This window comes from Anthonomus grandis, chromosome 11, assembly GCF_022605725.1.
Source record: "Anthonomus grandis grandis chromosome 11, icAntGran1.3, whole genome shotgun sequence".
In the NCBI taxonomy this organism is placed as follows: domain Eukaryota; kingdom Metazoa; phylum Arthropoda; class Insecta; order Coleoptera; family Curculionidae; genus Anthonomus; species Anthonomus grandis.
In genome coordinates this window covers 3,391,790-3,407,226 of record NC_065556.1, presented here as the reverse complement: position 1 = coordinate 3,407,226, position 15,437 = coordinate 3,391,790, and the positions used below count along the sequence as shown (strand labels likewise).

Here is a 15,437-nt window from a genome sequence, read left to right as displayed (position 1 = left end):
GAAAGTTGTTTATGTAAATATTATTGCTTTGTAAAATTTACAGTTAATGGGGTTTTCCCGTATTATGAATAAATAAAATAAAAAAATAAATGAAAATGATCTGGGTCGTTATGTTGGGTTGGCTACCCAGCTATCGACCGAAAAGAAGAGGGAGTTGTTACGAAACTCTTGAATCCAGCCCAGAAATTACGATTTGAAAGTGAGAAGCCATTTGAAAACAAAATTTAATCATGCTTGGTTGAATCAATATGCACCATGGCTAGTATATTCCAAGCGACTAAAAGGAGGTCTTTGTAAGCATTGTGCTTTGGGTGAATTTTGGGATTATTTATGGTCAGGCCATATAGAAAGTTCAAGAATATGCATGAAGACTGCCGCAAGCATGCAACGACCAACCTTCACCTAACAGCGACAAATGATGCAAAAAATGTTCTTGAAAATATTCCTGTAGACATCCAACTGCAAAGTGGACACCAAAAAGCAATCGACGAAAACAGACAAATATTGTCATGAATTATTTCTTGTATATAGAATTTTGCGATACACATGATATGCCTAAGGGAAAACAAACAGATGAGGATGTTTTATTAGATTCCTCCTCTTCCTCCCAAGAAAATACTCCGGCGTTTGCTACATCCCTTGTATATGACCAAAACCAGCATTACAGACTTACACAAGAACGCAGAATCATTCCAAGAATTTTATAACCTGGATATCACCGGAGAACTGAACCTTTGGCATAATTTATGGATGATGATCAATTAAGGAACATAAAAGAAGACTTTTATAGACAAATTTTCGGCAAATTCGAGAAGATTACTGTTAAATTAATATACATATATATTATGATTATTATATATTATATTTTGTTTTGTGTCAATCAAACTAATTAATAAAAGTCAATTTTCATGATTGTTTGTTTAATATACCCGACCGACCATCTTCTCGAAACAGGTATGAGCTGCTCCCCCCCTAGCTGAAATACTGACTAGCCAAATGGTAGTTACATACTAGCGAGTTATTGGTTTTTTTAAGGTTTTATCACTTTGGTGCATTAAGTTTTGATTTCAGGGGTTGCACTTTTGACAAGAACTATTTTATAAATTTTACAACAGTGATTTATTCAAGTGAAAGGCTAAACTGCGAACATTGACCAGTATTCGCATATTTTTATAATATAGTGTTGTTAATTGAGGCATATTGTGTGTTTTACTATGTGTTAAATTCCTTTACATTTCCTTTTTGCTTATGTGGGGACCGATTTGTCAGTTAAAGGTTCTTACAACCGCACCTTAAATAAGCACTAAACTAGATGACGCCCACAATTTAAAAGGTAAAATGATTCATTGCAAACCACCACCAATCAGGGCTCTCCAGACTGATAAGCTGGCGTTAGCATATGTGCCACTCTATTAAAGACTTTAAACATCAGTCAATTTATTTAAAAAAAAACAGAAATCTAATAATAAGTGGTTACAAAAGTTTTAGATTATCCTCTACTTTAAAGATCAAATAATTTTTGGTAAGTCGAAATTTACAAAAACTTTACTTTTTTAGATTCAAGTCCCCATTCAGATTCAAGTTTCCATATATCAACGTTTGACTGTGTGCAACAATGTATCAACGTGTCAGAGTGGTGTGGGGTTTTTGGCTATTAAGTTTTTTAATAAGCTACCTGGCAGACTTATAGAACTACCTTTTTTGCAATTTAAATCCCAATTGAGAAATATACTAATCGAAAACTAATTTTATTTAGTAGATGAATTTTCAAACTTTCATTTCTTTTAAACCTGGGCCTATATAGTGTATCTGTAGTAAAGGTTTTAATTTTTTTTTTTAATTACACTTTGTAATTATTATTGTGCTACTTGATATTTTTAATGCAGTATTTATGATCATATATATATTTTTTGTTTTGTTGACTTGTGTAAATGCTTTTTATGTTGGCACCCATAAATAAATTTGACAAAAGATTGGCATTTTCATTTGTGGAGAAGCCCTTCTTGATTCGCTATATGAAGTTGTGCTAAAATTTTGCGTAGAATCGGAAAATGCATAAAAATATACGATTCTATTCAAAAAAACGTAACTTTGGTCTCTACTACTGTTGTGATGCCTCCTCTATATGCCAAATTATCTTCCTTATGTACCCTACTACTCAAAAGTATTTGCCCACCATGTATTCTTTTTAATATTTTAAATTAGATACAAAAATCTTATCTTTATACCTATATTTAGATTGTATCTCTTTTGTAAATTGCATATATGCTTAAACAGCATACCTATCAACTATGGTTCATTGAAAAACACTGAGTATTTAAAAATAGTCTTGCAAATAACAAACAATGTAGTGAGTTATGGCCACAATATTGACCACTCTATATATATATTTGCTTACTTTTATGTTAACGTTGCTTTGTATTATATTTCACTGTATTTGCTAGTTTAAGTCTATATAATATCATGTAACGGCCTTATGCCTTAATCTTCGTTGTACCATAGTTGCTGTTTGTACTTATTGTCAAATAAAAACTGTTTTTTAAAACGTGCTTCGCACGATAAGAAACATAACTGGCGCAGTCGGTAGGATTGGAGCAGTTTGTGTGATCCAGTTTTCACGTCATCGGGACGCCGTGGTCACTGCAATCGTGAGTTTCAACTCTTCAGCTCCAAACGAACGTCGAAACTGTAAATCAACCCTGAAGTGGTCTACCACGGGAAGAAGAACAGTCGAGACACCATTTGGCAATCAAGGCGCAGAGAAGAGGTGGCTAACACGGAGATTCACCTTGAGTAGGAAAAGGTTGACATCTCTCCGTCGAGGGGTAAGTGCCCAATCCTCTCATCCTTTCCCTTTCTCCGGTTGAGCAAGTGGAAAGTAGTTTTAAGTTTATATTTTATTTATTTAATTGTCTAAAATACAAAGTGTATGACAATTTATGATTTATGAAAAATCTATTTTTGATTTATTTAATTGTCTTGAATACAAAGTGTATGACAATTTATGATTTTTAATTTGAAAGATTTAATATTAAAATAATAATATTATCAGATTTTATATATCTAGTCTTTTATTAGTTTTAGTATAAGATACTTTTATTCCGTTAAAAGTATAAAAAAAATACTTTTATTCCGTTAAAAGTATAAAAAATACTTTTATTCCGTTAAAAGTATAAAATACTTTTATTCAGTTAAAAGTATAAATTAATAACTAGCACAAATCAGTTTTAACAGGCGCGAAACTTTAAAATTGATTAGTGAACCACACATTATAGACGTATTAGCGGCTAGGTTGGCTGAAACTTTAAATTTAGAAACTATTCAAGAAGAGTCAACACCAATAACGAATAATTATAGCACAATGCCAAACATCACTGTAAATTACAACCTTTTAAAAATGTATGTAGACACCATTCTACCATACAATGGTGATATTAATACTTTAAACAGCTTTATCAGTGCAGCTGATTTTCTTTTTGAAACTTACAGTAATGATAGTGATCCTATTTTAAAGCATTATTTATTAAGGACCATAAGAATGAAGCTCATAGAACGTGCTCAAATTTTAGTAGGTAGTCGCATGGAATTAACAGATTGGTTATCCATTAAGAATGCACTATTTCAATTATTTGCTTTAGCGATAAAAGAAAATTAGAATGCTTAGAACAAGATCTTTTTGTGGCTTCGCCCATACGAAATGAACATCCACTCGAATTTGCTAAAAGATTACAAGTTATAAGGAGTAACTTAGCTCAAAAAATTAATAACTTTGAATCCCGCGAAATGGATGCAGCTATACATTATATTATTATATTAATACATTTACGTCAATATGATACCATTTGCTTAAAAACATTCATTAGAGGTTTAGCAAACCCTTTGCAAAGTATTATAAGACTGAAAAACCCTGACTGTATTGAAACAGCCATGACCATGATCACCGAAGAAGAAAACTTTCAATATACACAGAATTTATATAAACCTTATTTACAACAATTCTCACAAATACAAAAACAACCACAACATAAACATAATCAAAATCAAAATAATCATTCAAATCAATTAACAAATTCGCATAAACAACAAAACCATTCTTATAATCAACAACAATATTATAGACAAAATAACCCTCAAAATAATCAAAATTTCCAACAAAATTCTTCTTCAACATTTCCTAGAGGCCCTGTACCTATTCAACCAAGATACATACCTCAAAGACCCCTTCCAACAAACGAACAAGTATTTGGAAAACCCAAGAATGTGTTTAAACCAACAGGCCAAGTTCCAAAAAATAAACCTGAGCCCATGTCAACTCGTACAAGTTATACGATACCCAGAGACCCTTCTAATAGAAACTTTAGGTCTCAAGAAATCTTCCAAATAGATAACTCGAATCATGAAGACTTCCAAAATCATGAATATGATGATCCTCAATACGATCCATCAGATTATCAGTCAGATTACCCTCATGAAAATGCTACTTGTCTAGGTTATAATGACCCAATTGAAAATTGCGATTTAGAAGAAAATCAAATATCTTGTGAAAATGAAAATTTTCATACAACCCCGATTTTCGATCCTCAAAAATGACCTATGAAATAAACACTCAAACAACCAATAATAGTTTACCTTATATAGAAATAAAAAATCCCCCTATGAAATTACTAATTGATACTGGATGTTATCCTTCCATTTTAAGACCCTCAATTGCTGAAAAATATTTTCCAGACAGAATTTATCAATTTTCCTCAAAATTAAAAACAGGCGTAGGAGAAAAAGAAACTCTCTTCAAAGCAGATTTACCAGCATTTAACGAATTCAAAACAAATGAACCAATTTCATTTATTTTGTATGATTTTCATGAATTTTATGATGGAATTTTAGGATTAAAAGAATTAACTCGATTTCATCTCAATATCGACCTGACTAATAAACAACTCATTAATCTAACTCGAAACCTTATATTACCCTTTAAATATCGTGAACCTGAGTCAAGTTTCAAGATAACGGTAAATGCACACGAAATCCTTAGTGCAAAAATTCCTGTCACCACGCAAGAATTTGTCGATGTTGTCATTCCTGAAGGTACTCTTGATAATTTATACGTGCCCGAAACGATATGTACCGCAGAAAACGGTTTTGCCCGCGTAGACATTTACAATAATAACGATGAAATTCCCGTACACTCCAAATCTTATCGCTACCCGTTCATCCATAAAGAAGAAATCCAAAGACAGATAAACAAGATGCTCAAGGATGGAATAATCAGACCAAGCCAAAGTCCCTGGAGCAGTCCAATATGGATAGTTAGCAAAAAGCTAGACGCTAGTAGAAAACAGAAATGGAGAATAGTCAATGACTATAGAGGAATAAATTCCAAAACCATCGACGATAGATATCCGATTCCTAATATAACCGATATATTAGACAACTTAGGAAGATGTTCATATTTTTCAACGATAGATCTTTCTTCAGGATTTCATCAAATTGAAATGGCACCTAACTCGATAGAAAAGACAGCTTACGAGTATGTGAGAATGCCATTCGGATTGAAGAACGCACCCGCAACTTTCCAAAGGATAATGGATTATATACTACGAGGCCTTAAATTCTGCCTAGTATATATGGACGATATAATAATATTTTCTGCAAATCTGGAAGAACACATAAAAAATTTGAGAACAGTTTTTGAAAGGCTAAGAAATGCCATGTTAAAAATACAACTTGATAAATCGGAATTTCTTAGAACTGAAGTAGAATTGTTAGGACATGTTATTACCAAAGAAGAAGTAAAGCCAAATCAAAAAAAGATCGAAGCCATACAAAAATTCCCGATTCCTAAAACAGCTAAAGAAATAAAATCATTTCTTGGACTATTAGGATATTATCGAAGATTTATTAACGGATTTGCAAAGCTGACGAAACCTTTTACACAATGCTTAAAAAAAGGCGTAACAATTAAACTAACACCTGACTATATAGAAGCATGTGAAACTTGTAAAAATCTTTTGTGTAATAATCCAATTCTGCAATATCCAAATTTTGAGAAACCATTTATCTTAACAACCGATGCATCTAACATAGCTATTGGAGCAGTTTTAAGCCAAGGTAAAGTAGGACAAGATTTACCCATCGCCTATGCTTCAAGAACTTTAAACCCAGCAGAAACAAATTACTCAACTATTGAAAAGGAATTATTAGCCATTGTTTGGGCTACAAAACACTTTAGACCTTACTTGTTTGGAAGAAAATTTACAACAATCACTGATCATAAACCCCTGCAGTATTTATTCAGTTTAAAAGAACCAAATTCCAGATTAGTAAGATGGAGATTAAAACTTGAAGAGTACGATTACGAAATATAATATAAAAAAGGATCCATAAATACCAACGCCGATGCCCTATCTAGAATAGAAATCCATATGATGGAGAATGATTCAACAATTGGCAGCCCTGGAGATATTTCTAACGACATAGATCAATACCTTTCTAACGAAAATGTTACATTAGAAGAGTTAGACCAACTAACTGAAGTATTTGATTCATCTTTAACACAACCTAATCCTCCAGAAAAAGAAAGTCAAATCAAAATTTTACAAAATATCCAAATAAGACCCCCTGGTCCATTAACAAGTGGAGAAACCACACACTCTGCAACAGAAGACCCAATTCTAAATATACCTTTTACAAAAAATTGTTTTAACACCTATACAAATCAAATCTTAATAACTCACGGCTTAAAAAAAAAATATCATGCTTTTAAAACTACTCATTTTGGAAATAAAAATCGATATCATTTCACCTTAACTGAAAACTATGAAAATGAAATAATTTACTTCTTTAAAGAATACATTAACCCCAAAGTTGTACATTGTCTGACTGTACAACTGAAATCAATAATCTAGAAAATAAAATAGCTACTATTTTATCGAATACATTCAGACACGATTCTTATAAATTAGTGATATCTAACACCTTTTTAAATGATATAGTCGATACTCAACATCAAAGAAGCTTAATAGAAAACCACCATGAAAAATCATGTCATAAAGGTATTAATGAATGCTTAATGTCTCTAAAGAAAATGTATTATTGGCCTAACATGAAAAATGATCTAACTGAATATATTAATAATTGTGACATTTGTCAACAGGCAAAATATGATCGCCATCCCTTAAAATTAAAGTTTTCATTAACCCCAACTCCAAAAGAACCTTTAGAATCAATCCACCTAGATACTTTTCAGATATCTAATATTAAATTCTTAACAGTAATCGATGTATTTTCACGATATGCACAGGCATACCCACTAGAGCCTACCAATAATGCAATAACTGTTTTAGATAATCTATCGATATTTATTAGTCATCATGGAATACCCCAACTAATCACTTGTGACAATGGTACTGAGTTTAAAACATCCCGTATGATAGATTTTTGTAAACTCCATAATATCAAAATCCACTATACCACACTAGGCAACTCTAATAGTAATAGCCCTGTAGAACGTTTACATTCGACCCTTACTGAATCCATTCGAGTCTTAAAGTTAAAACACCGAAATGCGACAATAAAACAACTCATGCTTTATGACATTATGGGATACAATTGTTCTGTACACAGCGTAACAAAACAAAAACCCTTTGACATAATAAACGGACGTTTAAATGCTTTAGATCCTTTTGATTTGACAGACGAAATTATTATCAATAATTATGTTAACGATCGAAAAGAAAGATTAAAAATAATTTATGAACAAATTTATTATCAGTCAGTCAATACAAAAACCAGATTAAATGAAAAGCAAAATAAAAATCGTGAAATACCACCCGAACTAAACCCTGGAAAGAAAATATATATAACGGACAAAACAGCCTTAAGAACCAAGGACAAACCCCGTAAAAGAATTGACTATGTAAAACAAGATATAGGTAACAAAATAATAACACAAAAAGAGAAAGTCATTCATAAAGCTTTAATTCAAAAGCCTAAAACCTTTCCTAAAAAAGACTTTCTTCTCCCCAGGAAAAATGAACCTCCTGACGAGCCTCGCCATCATCCTACAGATGACAGCAGCGATAGCGAATGACCGTAACCTTTTAATAAATCCTATCGAAACTCCACTACTCCCATTTCACTTAGGAAATGCCAGAGTTATAGAAAATAAACATACCTTTATACATTATATAGAATTAAAACCTCTACAATTAGATTTAGAAAACATAGAAAACGCTTTTAGAATTTTAGAAGCTGCATGCAATGAAACTAACATAATTAACTCTCTGCTTATGCACCATATTAACACTATTGACCTGCTTACTCGTGCTAAATATTTCATTAACGAAGTTAGAATTAAGCTTAACAATATTAAACCTCACAATAGAGCTAAACGTGGCTTAATTAACATATTAGGAAAAGCATCGAAATGGCTTTTTGGTACCTTAGATGCAGACGATGGAGAAAGATATGAACAAGTAATAAATGAGCTTAAACTTTCTCAAAACTCTTATAAAAAGGAGCTTAACTTGCAAATATCATTAACAAAAGACTTAATTAATAATTACAATAGCACTATCACTATTCTAAGCAAAAAATCAAAACTCTTTGAACAAACATGTTGCTTTATTCGAAAAACATATGAATAAAACTATTAATGATCTCTCAATTTTATTAAAACTTCAAAATACCATAAATCAATTAATAATAAATTGTCAAAGTTTCATAACATTTTTAGACAACCTAGAAGACGCAATAATGTTTGCAAAGCTCAACACGCTTCATAGTGCAGTAATTTCAGCTAGCGAATTAGAACAGATAATTTCTAATTTAATAACTCTACATGGTGAAGAAAAAGTTATAAAATTTATAGATCTAAATTATTACTATCAAATTGCCGGATTACAAGTAAATTTCTCAAAAGACAAGATTATATTTGCCATACATTTTCCTTTATTTATAAAAGAAAATTTTAATATTTACCACTTGTTCACCATCCCTATAAACAATTCAATTATTGTTCCGGAATTACCTTACCTTATACTTGGGCCATACTCGCACCAATATCAAGAAGAAGCCTGTCCTGTCGTCCAAGATCAATACGTTTGCCAGAACAATTTAGGACCACCAAAAGCTGATTGCTCAACAGCTCTGATCCAGAAAGCTGAGAACTCACCTTGCAAGCTCCTCAAAGTCAATGTGTCTACCCCCATTATACAAACTATTACCAATGAGTTTGTATTGATAATCCCAACTTCCTCAAAAGTAAAAATCCAAATGCTCTGTGATTCAAGAAGAATTTTCTTCGCAACTAGACCCAGTTTGGTCCAGATACCATACAAATGTGGAATCGAAATCCTCGGATCCCAATTTTGAAATGAAGAAACAATCCTGGATTATGTACCCTTCCAGTTACCAGAAATATCCTTTACCAACATTGAATTCCAATTACCCATGGAAACGATCCAGCTCGACTCTATCGATCCGATCTTAATAAAAGCACTTCAAGACCAGGCAAGAGTTATCAAAACCCTTCCAGAAGAAGATGACCAAATCCATCCAGCCACATGGAGTTTTGCCACAACCCTTGGAGTCATACTGATCCTGTGCTGCATATCCTTTGCAGTATACGAATTATTCGTCAAGAAAAGAACAGTTCCAGAAGATCCAGAACAGAAAGAAGACGCCACCGAGAATGTTGAAACAAACATGACATCCCTGTTGTTTCAATCTTAGGAGGGAGGAGTTATGGCCACAATATTGACCACTCTATATATATATTTGCTTACCTTTATGTTAACGTTGCTTTGTATTATATTTCACTGTATTTGCTAGTTTAAGTCTATATAATATCATGTAACGGCCTTATGCCTTAATCTTCGTTGTACCATACTTGCTGTTTGTACTTATTGTCAAATAAAAACTGTTTTTTAAAACGTGCTTCGCACGATAAGAAACATAACTAGTGAAAATATGCACTTTTTCTAAAAAACTAATCTGTTTACAGCTCGTTTCCGATGAAATTTGAAACATTTAAAGGTGTTTAGTCTTCAAGAATTGATTTTGTGTAACATTGGTAAATAATTTCGCTTGCTTATTGACGATTGTCACCGTTTCTTTTCTGCTGGTTTTTCAAGATTCTTTAAAATGGCTAAAACAAAAGAGTGATCGGTAGAAACAAAAGGTATTATCATTGGACTTCATAAGGCTGGAAAGACTAACCGTCAAATTTCGACGGATTTGGGAATTCCAAGGCGGACTGTCGATTATAATATTAGGAAATTCACCAGAGAAGGGACTATTAGCAACAAACCTCGATCGGGAAGGCCAAAGGCAACAAGTTCAAAGGAGGATTTAAATATTATAATTACAAGCAAACGCAATATCAACAACGCAAAAACAAATCAACAAGGAGCGTAAAAAAGCGGTCAGTGTTTCGACAGTAAAACGGCGACTTTATAATGCTGGTCTTACAGAACATTTAGCTTTATCAAAACTGCTACTGAAGGATGTTAATAAGAAGAAAAGACTTGGGTGGGCCCAATCACAGAAAGAATGGACCATTGATGACTGGAAGAAAGTTCTCTGGAGTGACGAGTCGAAATTCGAGGTTTTTGGAACGAAGAGGCGAGTTTTTGTTCGCCGTTATGCCAATGAAAGAGTCGCTGAGAACTGTACGGTGGCCTCAGTTAAACACGGTGGTGGTTCAGTGATGGTGTGGGGTTGTTTCGGAGGATCTGGAGTGGGCGATCTAATTAGAATAGAGGGAACTCTTCGAAAAGAGGGTTACAAAACAATTTTAAGTGACAATGTACTTCCTTCTGGTACTCGAATAATTAGGGAAAACTTCATCTTTCAACATGACAATGACCCCAAGCACACGTCGAAATTGTGCAAGCAATATTTAGGTCAATTACAAAGGCAACATCTTCTGAAAGTTATGGTATGGCCCCCACAATCACCGGACCTCAATCCTATCGAATTACTGTGGGATGAACTGGATAGACAAGTGCGAAAATCATGCCCCACATCAAAAGAAGACTTCTGGAGGATCATCCAAGAAGAGTGGCACAAGATACCTCAGGAAACTTTGGACAAATTAGTTAGAAGACTACCGAAACTCTGTGAAGCTGTTATTAAAAATCGAGGCGGACATGTAGATGAATCCAAAATTTGATTTCCTTGAATTTAATTAATTGAAAAATGTATTGTTTATATTCATTTTGTTATAAATAAACCGTTTCATAAAAATAACTGATGGGTTTATTATTTTTAGTTATAACTTTAAAATAGTCATATATGGACAAATACTTTTGAGCGGTAGTGTAGATCTGAAACAGATATATAATTTTTATTAGGGACTTTTTGATAAAAGAGCGCGTTCACGACTTATTAAGGTAGTTCGGGATTTTTCTAACACACGGTATAATATACTATACACAATAAATAATTTCTGCTAAATAAAAAATATTTTTGGTACTCGAATAATATTAACCAAGACAAACTCTTAGTCTTATAACTGTTTATACTTATTGTTGAAATTGTTGAAATATCCGAGAATCAAAACATAACTAACGTAGAAATTGATAGAGGAGTATTTACCTTTAAAGTTTGTTGAGCTTCTTCGGAAATCATGTTATGATTCTTTAAGTATTTTAATATTGACTTTAGACATGTAATTCGATTTCTTTGGCGCAAATTTGTTTGTTCCAATCTTCGAATTTTAATATTTTGTTTTTTAAATGTTTTTTCCAAAATTTGGAGACTGACTTTAGCCTTTGGAGTGGTGGAATCATCAGTGATTAGGTCCTCCGCATATCGTTTTGGTTTTACCCTAGAATAATGTAGATAAAAATATGGTATTACCAAAATTTAAAATGTGTCAATTTTTTAAAAAATTATATATATATTTTTTGAGATATTGACCTTTTATTGATGACTGGAACTATAATATAATATAATCGTGTAATTATAATAAAAACATTAGACTTAATTTTTGTGTGATGATAATATTAATCTTATTAAATTAATATATTTCTCCAAGTACACCTTTACATCTCTAAGTCTCAAAAAAAAGAAGAAAACGAAAAATTAATAAGTGTAGTGTCAAGTAGTTAAAAGTATTATGCTACTCCAATTGATCAAAAAATGTTATTATAAAGAACCTTTATTTCATACATCATTTAATTTAAAAAATATAACGCAATAAAATACTATGCCACTTCTAAATAAAAAAGTAATATGCATGGCATGAAACTCTTATTTGTACTAGAGCAAGAATTGAACATACATTTTTGAATGTGCTATATTGGTCACTATTTAGAGTGTATTTATACCTTTTCCTTTTCGGAGGCAGGGAATGTGCAACAGCTGAACTAAAAAGGCTTGGATCAGAAATAGTAATTATTGACTTCGACCCTACGGTTACTGCAGAACTATTAATGCCAGATGCAGTTACTGTTGACGTTGTGTGATCAGATCTGTAATTATACAAAATTTGGAGTATCGAGAATATTAATTTATTTGAATTATTCATACTTGTCTATATTAGGTTCACTGTTTGGACTAAATTCTGTTCTGGCAGCTGAAGAACTTTCCTGTATAGTGCTAGTGTAAATAGAAGCTTTCAGGCGTAAATAATTGAGTAAATTAACTGAATTATCGGCTGGGGTATCTTCAACCAGTGTCCCAGAATTCCTAATAAAAGAGTATTTTTAAGTATATACATACCTAATACACATAATATGTAAATAAAACTGATATGACAATAACTAATACTTTTTGTTGTCAAACTGTAACAGGCAAAGCACTTTGTTTTAAAAGGTTTGTTTTTTTAGCTTACATAATGTAGTAAATAACAATAATTCTAAATTAAAATATTGTCATATCCTATAAATATACTAAAAAAATATTTTATATATAAAAGGGTGTCAATTTGAAAACTTCCCTATTATCTCGAAACGGGTTATGTTTTTATAAAATCGCTAGGACACGTCAATTTTAATATCGAGGAAGAACAATTTTTGTGTAGAAATTACTTTGCCTCTTTCAAACCCCTACCCGCCAGAACCTCCCTATCAAAAATTTTAAATAGCAATAGGGGTTGAGTGATACATCATTAAAAAGAACTTTTTATTCTTTATATTATTTTTTAAATTTAAAAGTTAGGGTTATTTAAACATTGTAAATTACTTACTATTAGACATTATTCCTGTAAATGATTTACTTACGGTAAAGCTAAGATTTGGAAAATGTTTTTTTATGTTAGTAAATCAATACATCATTTTTCAAAAATATATTTACAATTATCTCCTTAAAAAACAGCAATGGAATCCTTAAATTAATTTGAAATAAATACAATTAATGTGATAAAAACTATGAAAATGGCTGTATACATTTTTTTTATAGGGTTTTCCACGTTTTCCTTTGCACTTTCCTTGCGCGTCTACCTACCTCTCTCTAGAATTTCTTTTACTCTTAAAAAAACAAAAAAAACTGTATTATCATGAAATTTTTATCCAAATCCAAAAAGTACTTATATTGGCCAGGTTAATAGTTATTAATATTTTTTGTTTTTTATTTATTATTCGTTTTTTCCACAGGGGCCTTGCTACACAGGTTTCTACCTGTGCTAACGGTTTCGTAATCAATTATTTTAATGATAAATAAATTTACTTTGAATTTGAATTTCACTAACCTATTGACTTATTGTTGTTTGACGTGACCATAAAGAGAACAGGTGCAATTATCACTGAAAGTGTTTATCAATCCGATAAATTCTTTTGATCATGAAAGATAAACATTTAATTTTTTTTTGTTTTTTGTTTATTTTCGTTTATAATGGAATTCGTCACAATTGTAACGAAATTCGGAAACACTCTTTTATTGGCAACGTCAAAAACACTTAACTAACTCGCCTTGACTGTCGTTTAATTGTGTTCAAGGTAAAAACTGTCTAACTGACAACTGAAGGCGATAGAGAGGCCGATCCAGTTTGATTCCAAACTCTGCTGGTATGATCACGTAGACACTAGAATCAAAAAGGCCACCTGCGCGCTATCGGTCTGCAGGCGGGCTTTTGGCCATACCTGGGGTCTGTCTCCTAAGATTCTCCACTGAATCTACTCGGTCATTGTGAGACCCCTTCTCCCATTCGGGGCTATCGTTTGGTGGCCATGTAGGGAGAAAGCGAAAATTCGTGCTCAACTGGACAGAGCCCATCCAACGCCTTGCATGTCTCAGCATAACGGGTTCCATGCGAACGGCGCCAACTGGAGTGCTTGAGACTATGCTGAGCCTTCCGCCTCTGGACCTCGTTGTGCAATTCGAGGCAATGAGGACTGCGTACAGGCTATACGTCCTCGGACCGGTCACGCAAAAATCTGGTCACGGGCCATACAGAAATGCCCTCTCCTTCTGGTGGGCAGTGACTGCATGATCCGATAACAGTGGACTGCGAGGGATTCGTGACGCACATTGCAGGCAGAGAGGAGTGGCAGCATTTCAACAGCCTTGCATTGCTAAATAGGGGGACCATGTGGTACACAGATGGCTCCATCATTCTGGAGCATACCATCATACCAGAGGCTATCACGGCCGTAAAGGTAAAACTGGTGGAGGATAGCTGCAGGGACCAGCTCGTCTGGGTACCTGGCCACGCAGACCATGCAGATAACGAGGAAGCGGAATCTCTTGCCAGACTGGGATCCGCGAATATGCCGATGGAGCCGAAACCCATAATTGGTATCACCAAATACGTAGCGGTCGCGTCAATGAAGGGTCTGCTGGACAAGTAAAGCCACCGAAGATGGACTGAGTCCCCTGGTATGAGACAGGCCAAAGCGAACATAGGTGGGTCCTCTGTATGTCTTACCAAAAATCTACTACTACTAAAAAGACGCGAAATTCGGCTAGTGACAGGTCTTAACCGGAAACTGGCACTTAAGAAGCCATCTCCATACCATCGGTATTGTGGACAACCCGGAATGCCTGTGGTGCTGGGAGGAGGATGAAACCCAGCAATCACGGGAGTGCCCAGCAATCACGCGTTCAAATACTTGGGTAACATCTTCAGTGCACCGAGTGACTTCAAGTCCTTCAGACCAGAGAGCCTTATCGGTTGTTCTAAGGCCATTGGGCTGTGGTAACTCCCAGTGGGGTATGACGGGGCCATCAGGAGACCTATAGGCACAACTGCCTCTGACAGCCCACTGTTTCGACAATTTCAATTTCAACTGACTAAACAATTAAAACTGAAAAAAATTTCACGAAGCGCGTTCTTTTAAAGCCCGATGGAACATTTTCGAAATATCTAGAACTTTCTTCATTGTTTTTGCCGAAAGAGACCAATAATTTTAGGAGAATACTGACAGTCAAAGCAAGCAAGTATGTATACAAATGCTATAAAATTTAAAATACAGATTTTCAATAATATAATCTAA

At 33.5% G+C, this 15,437-nt stretch overlaps 1 protein-coding gene across 1 annotated transcript in view; it reads right to left on the bottom strand.

Moving 5' to 3' along the window:
* The window catches only part of LOC126742159 (uncharacterized), a 32,343-nt gene that overhangs the window by 8,151 nt on the left and 8,755 nt on the right, over positions 1-15,437 (bottom strand). Inside the window, exons 3-5 of the mRNA XM_050448735.1 lie at positions 12,535-12,693; positions 12,333-12,476; positions 11,599-11,830 (exon numbers count right to left, since the gene is read on the bottom strand). Of these exons, the coding sequence (XP_050304692.1) occupies positions 11,599-11,830; positions 12,333-12,476; positions 12,535-12,693 (535 nt within the window). The remainder of the gene's footprint in view (positions 1-11,598; positions 11,831-12,332; positions 12,477-12,534; positions 12,694-15,437) is intronic.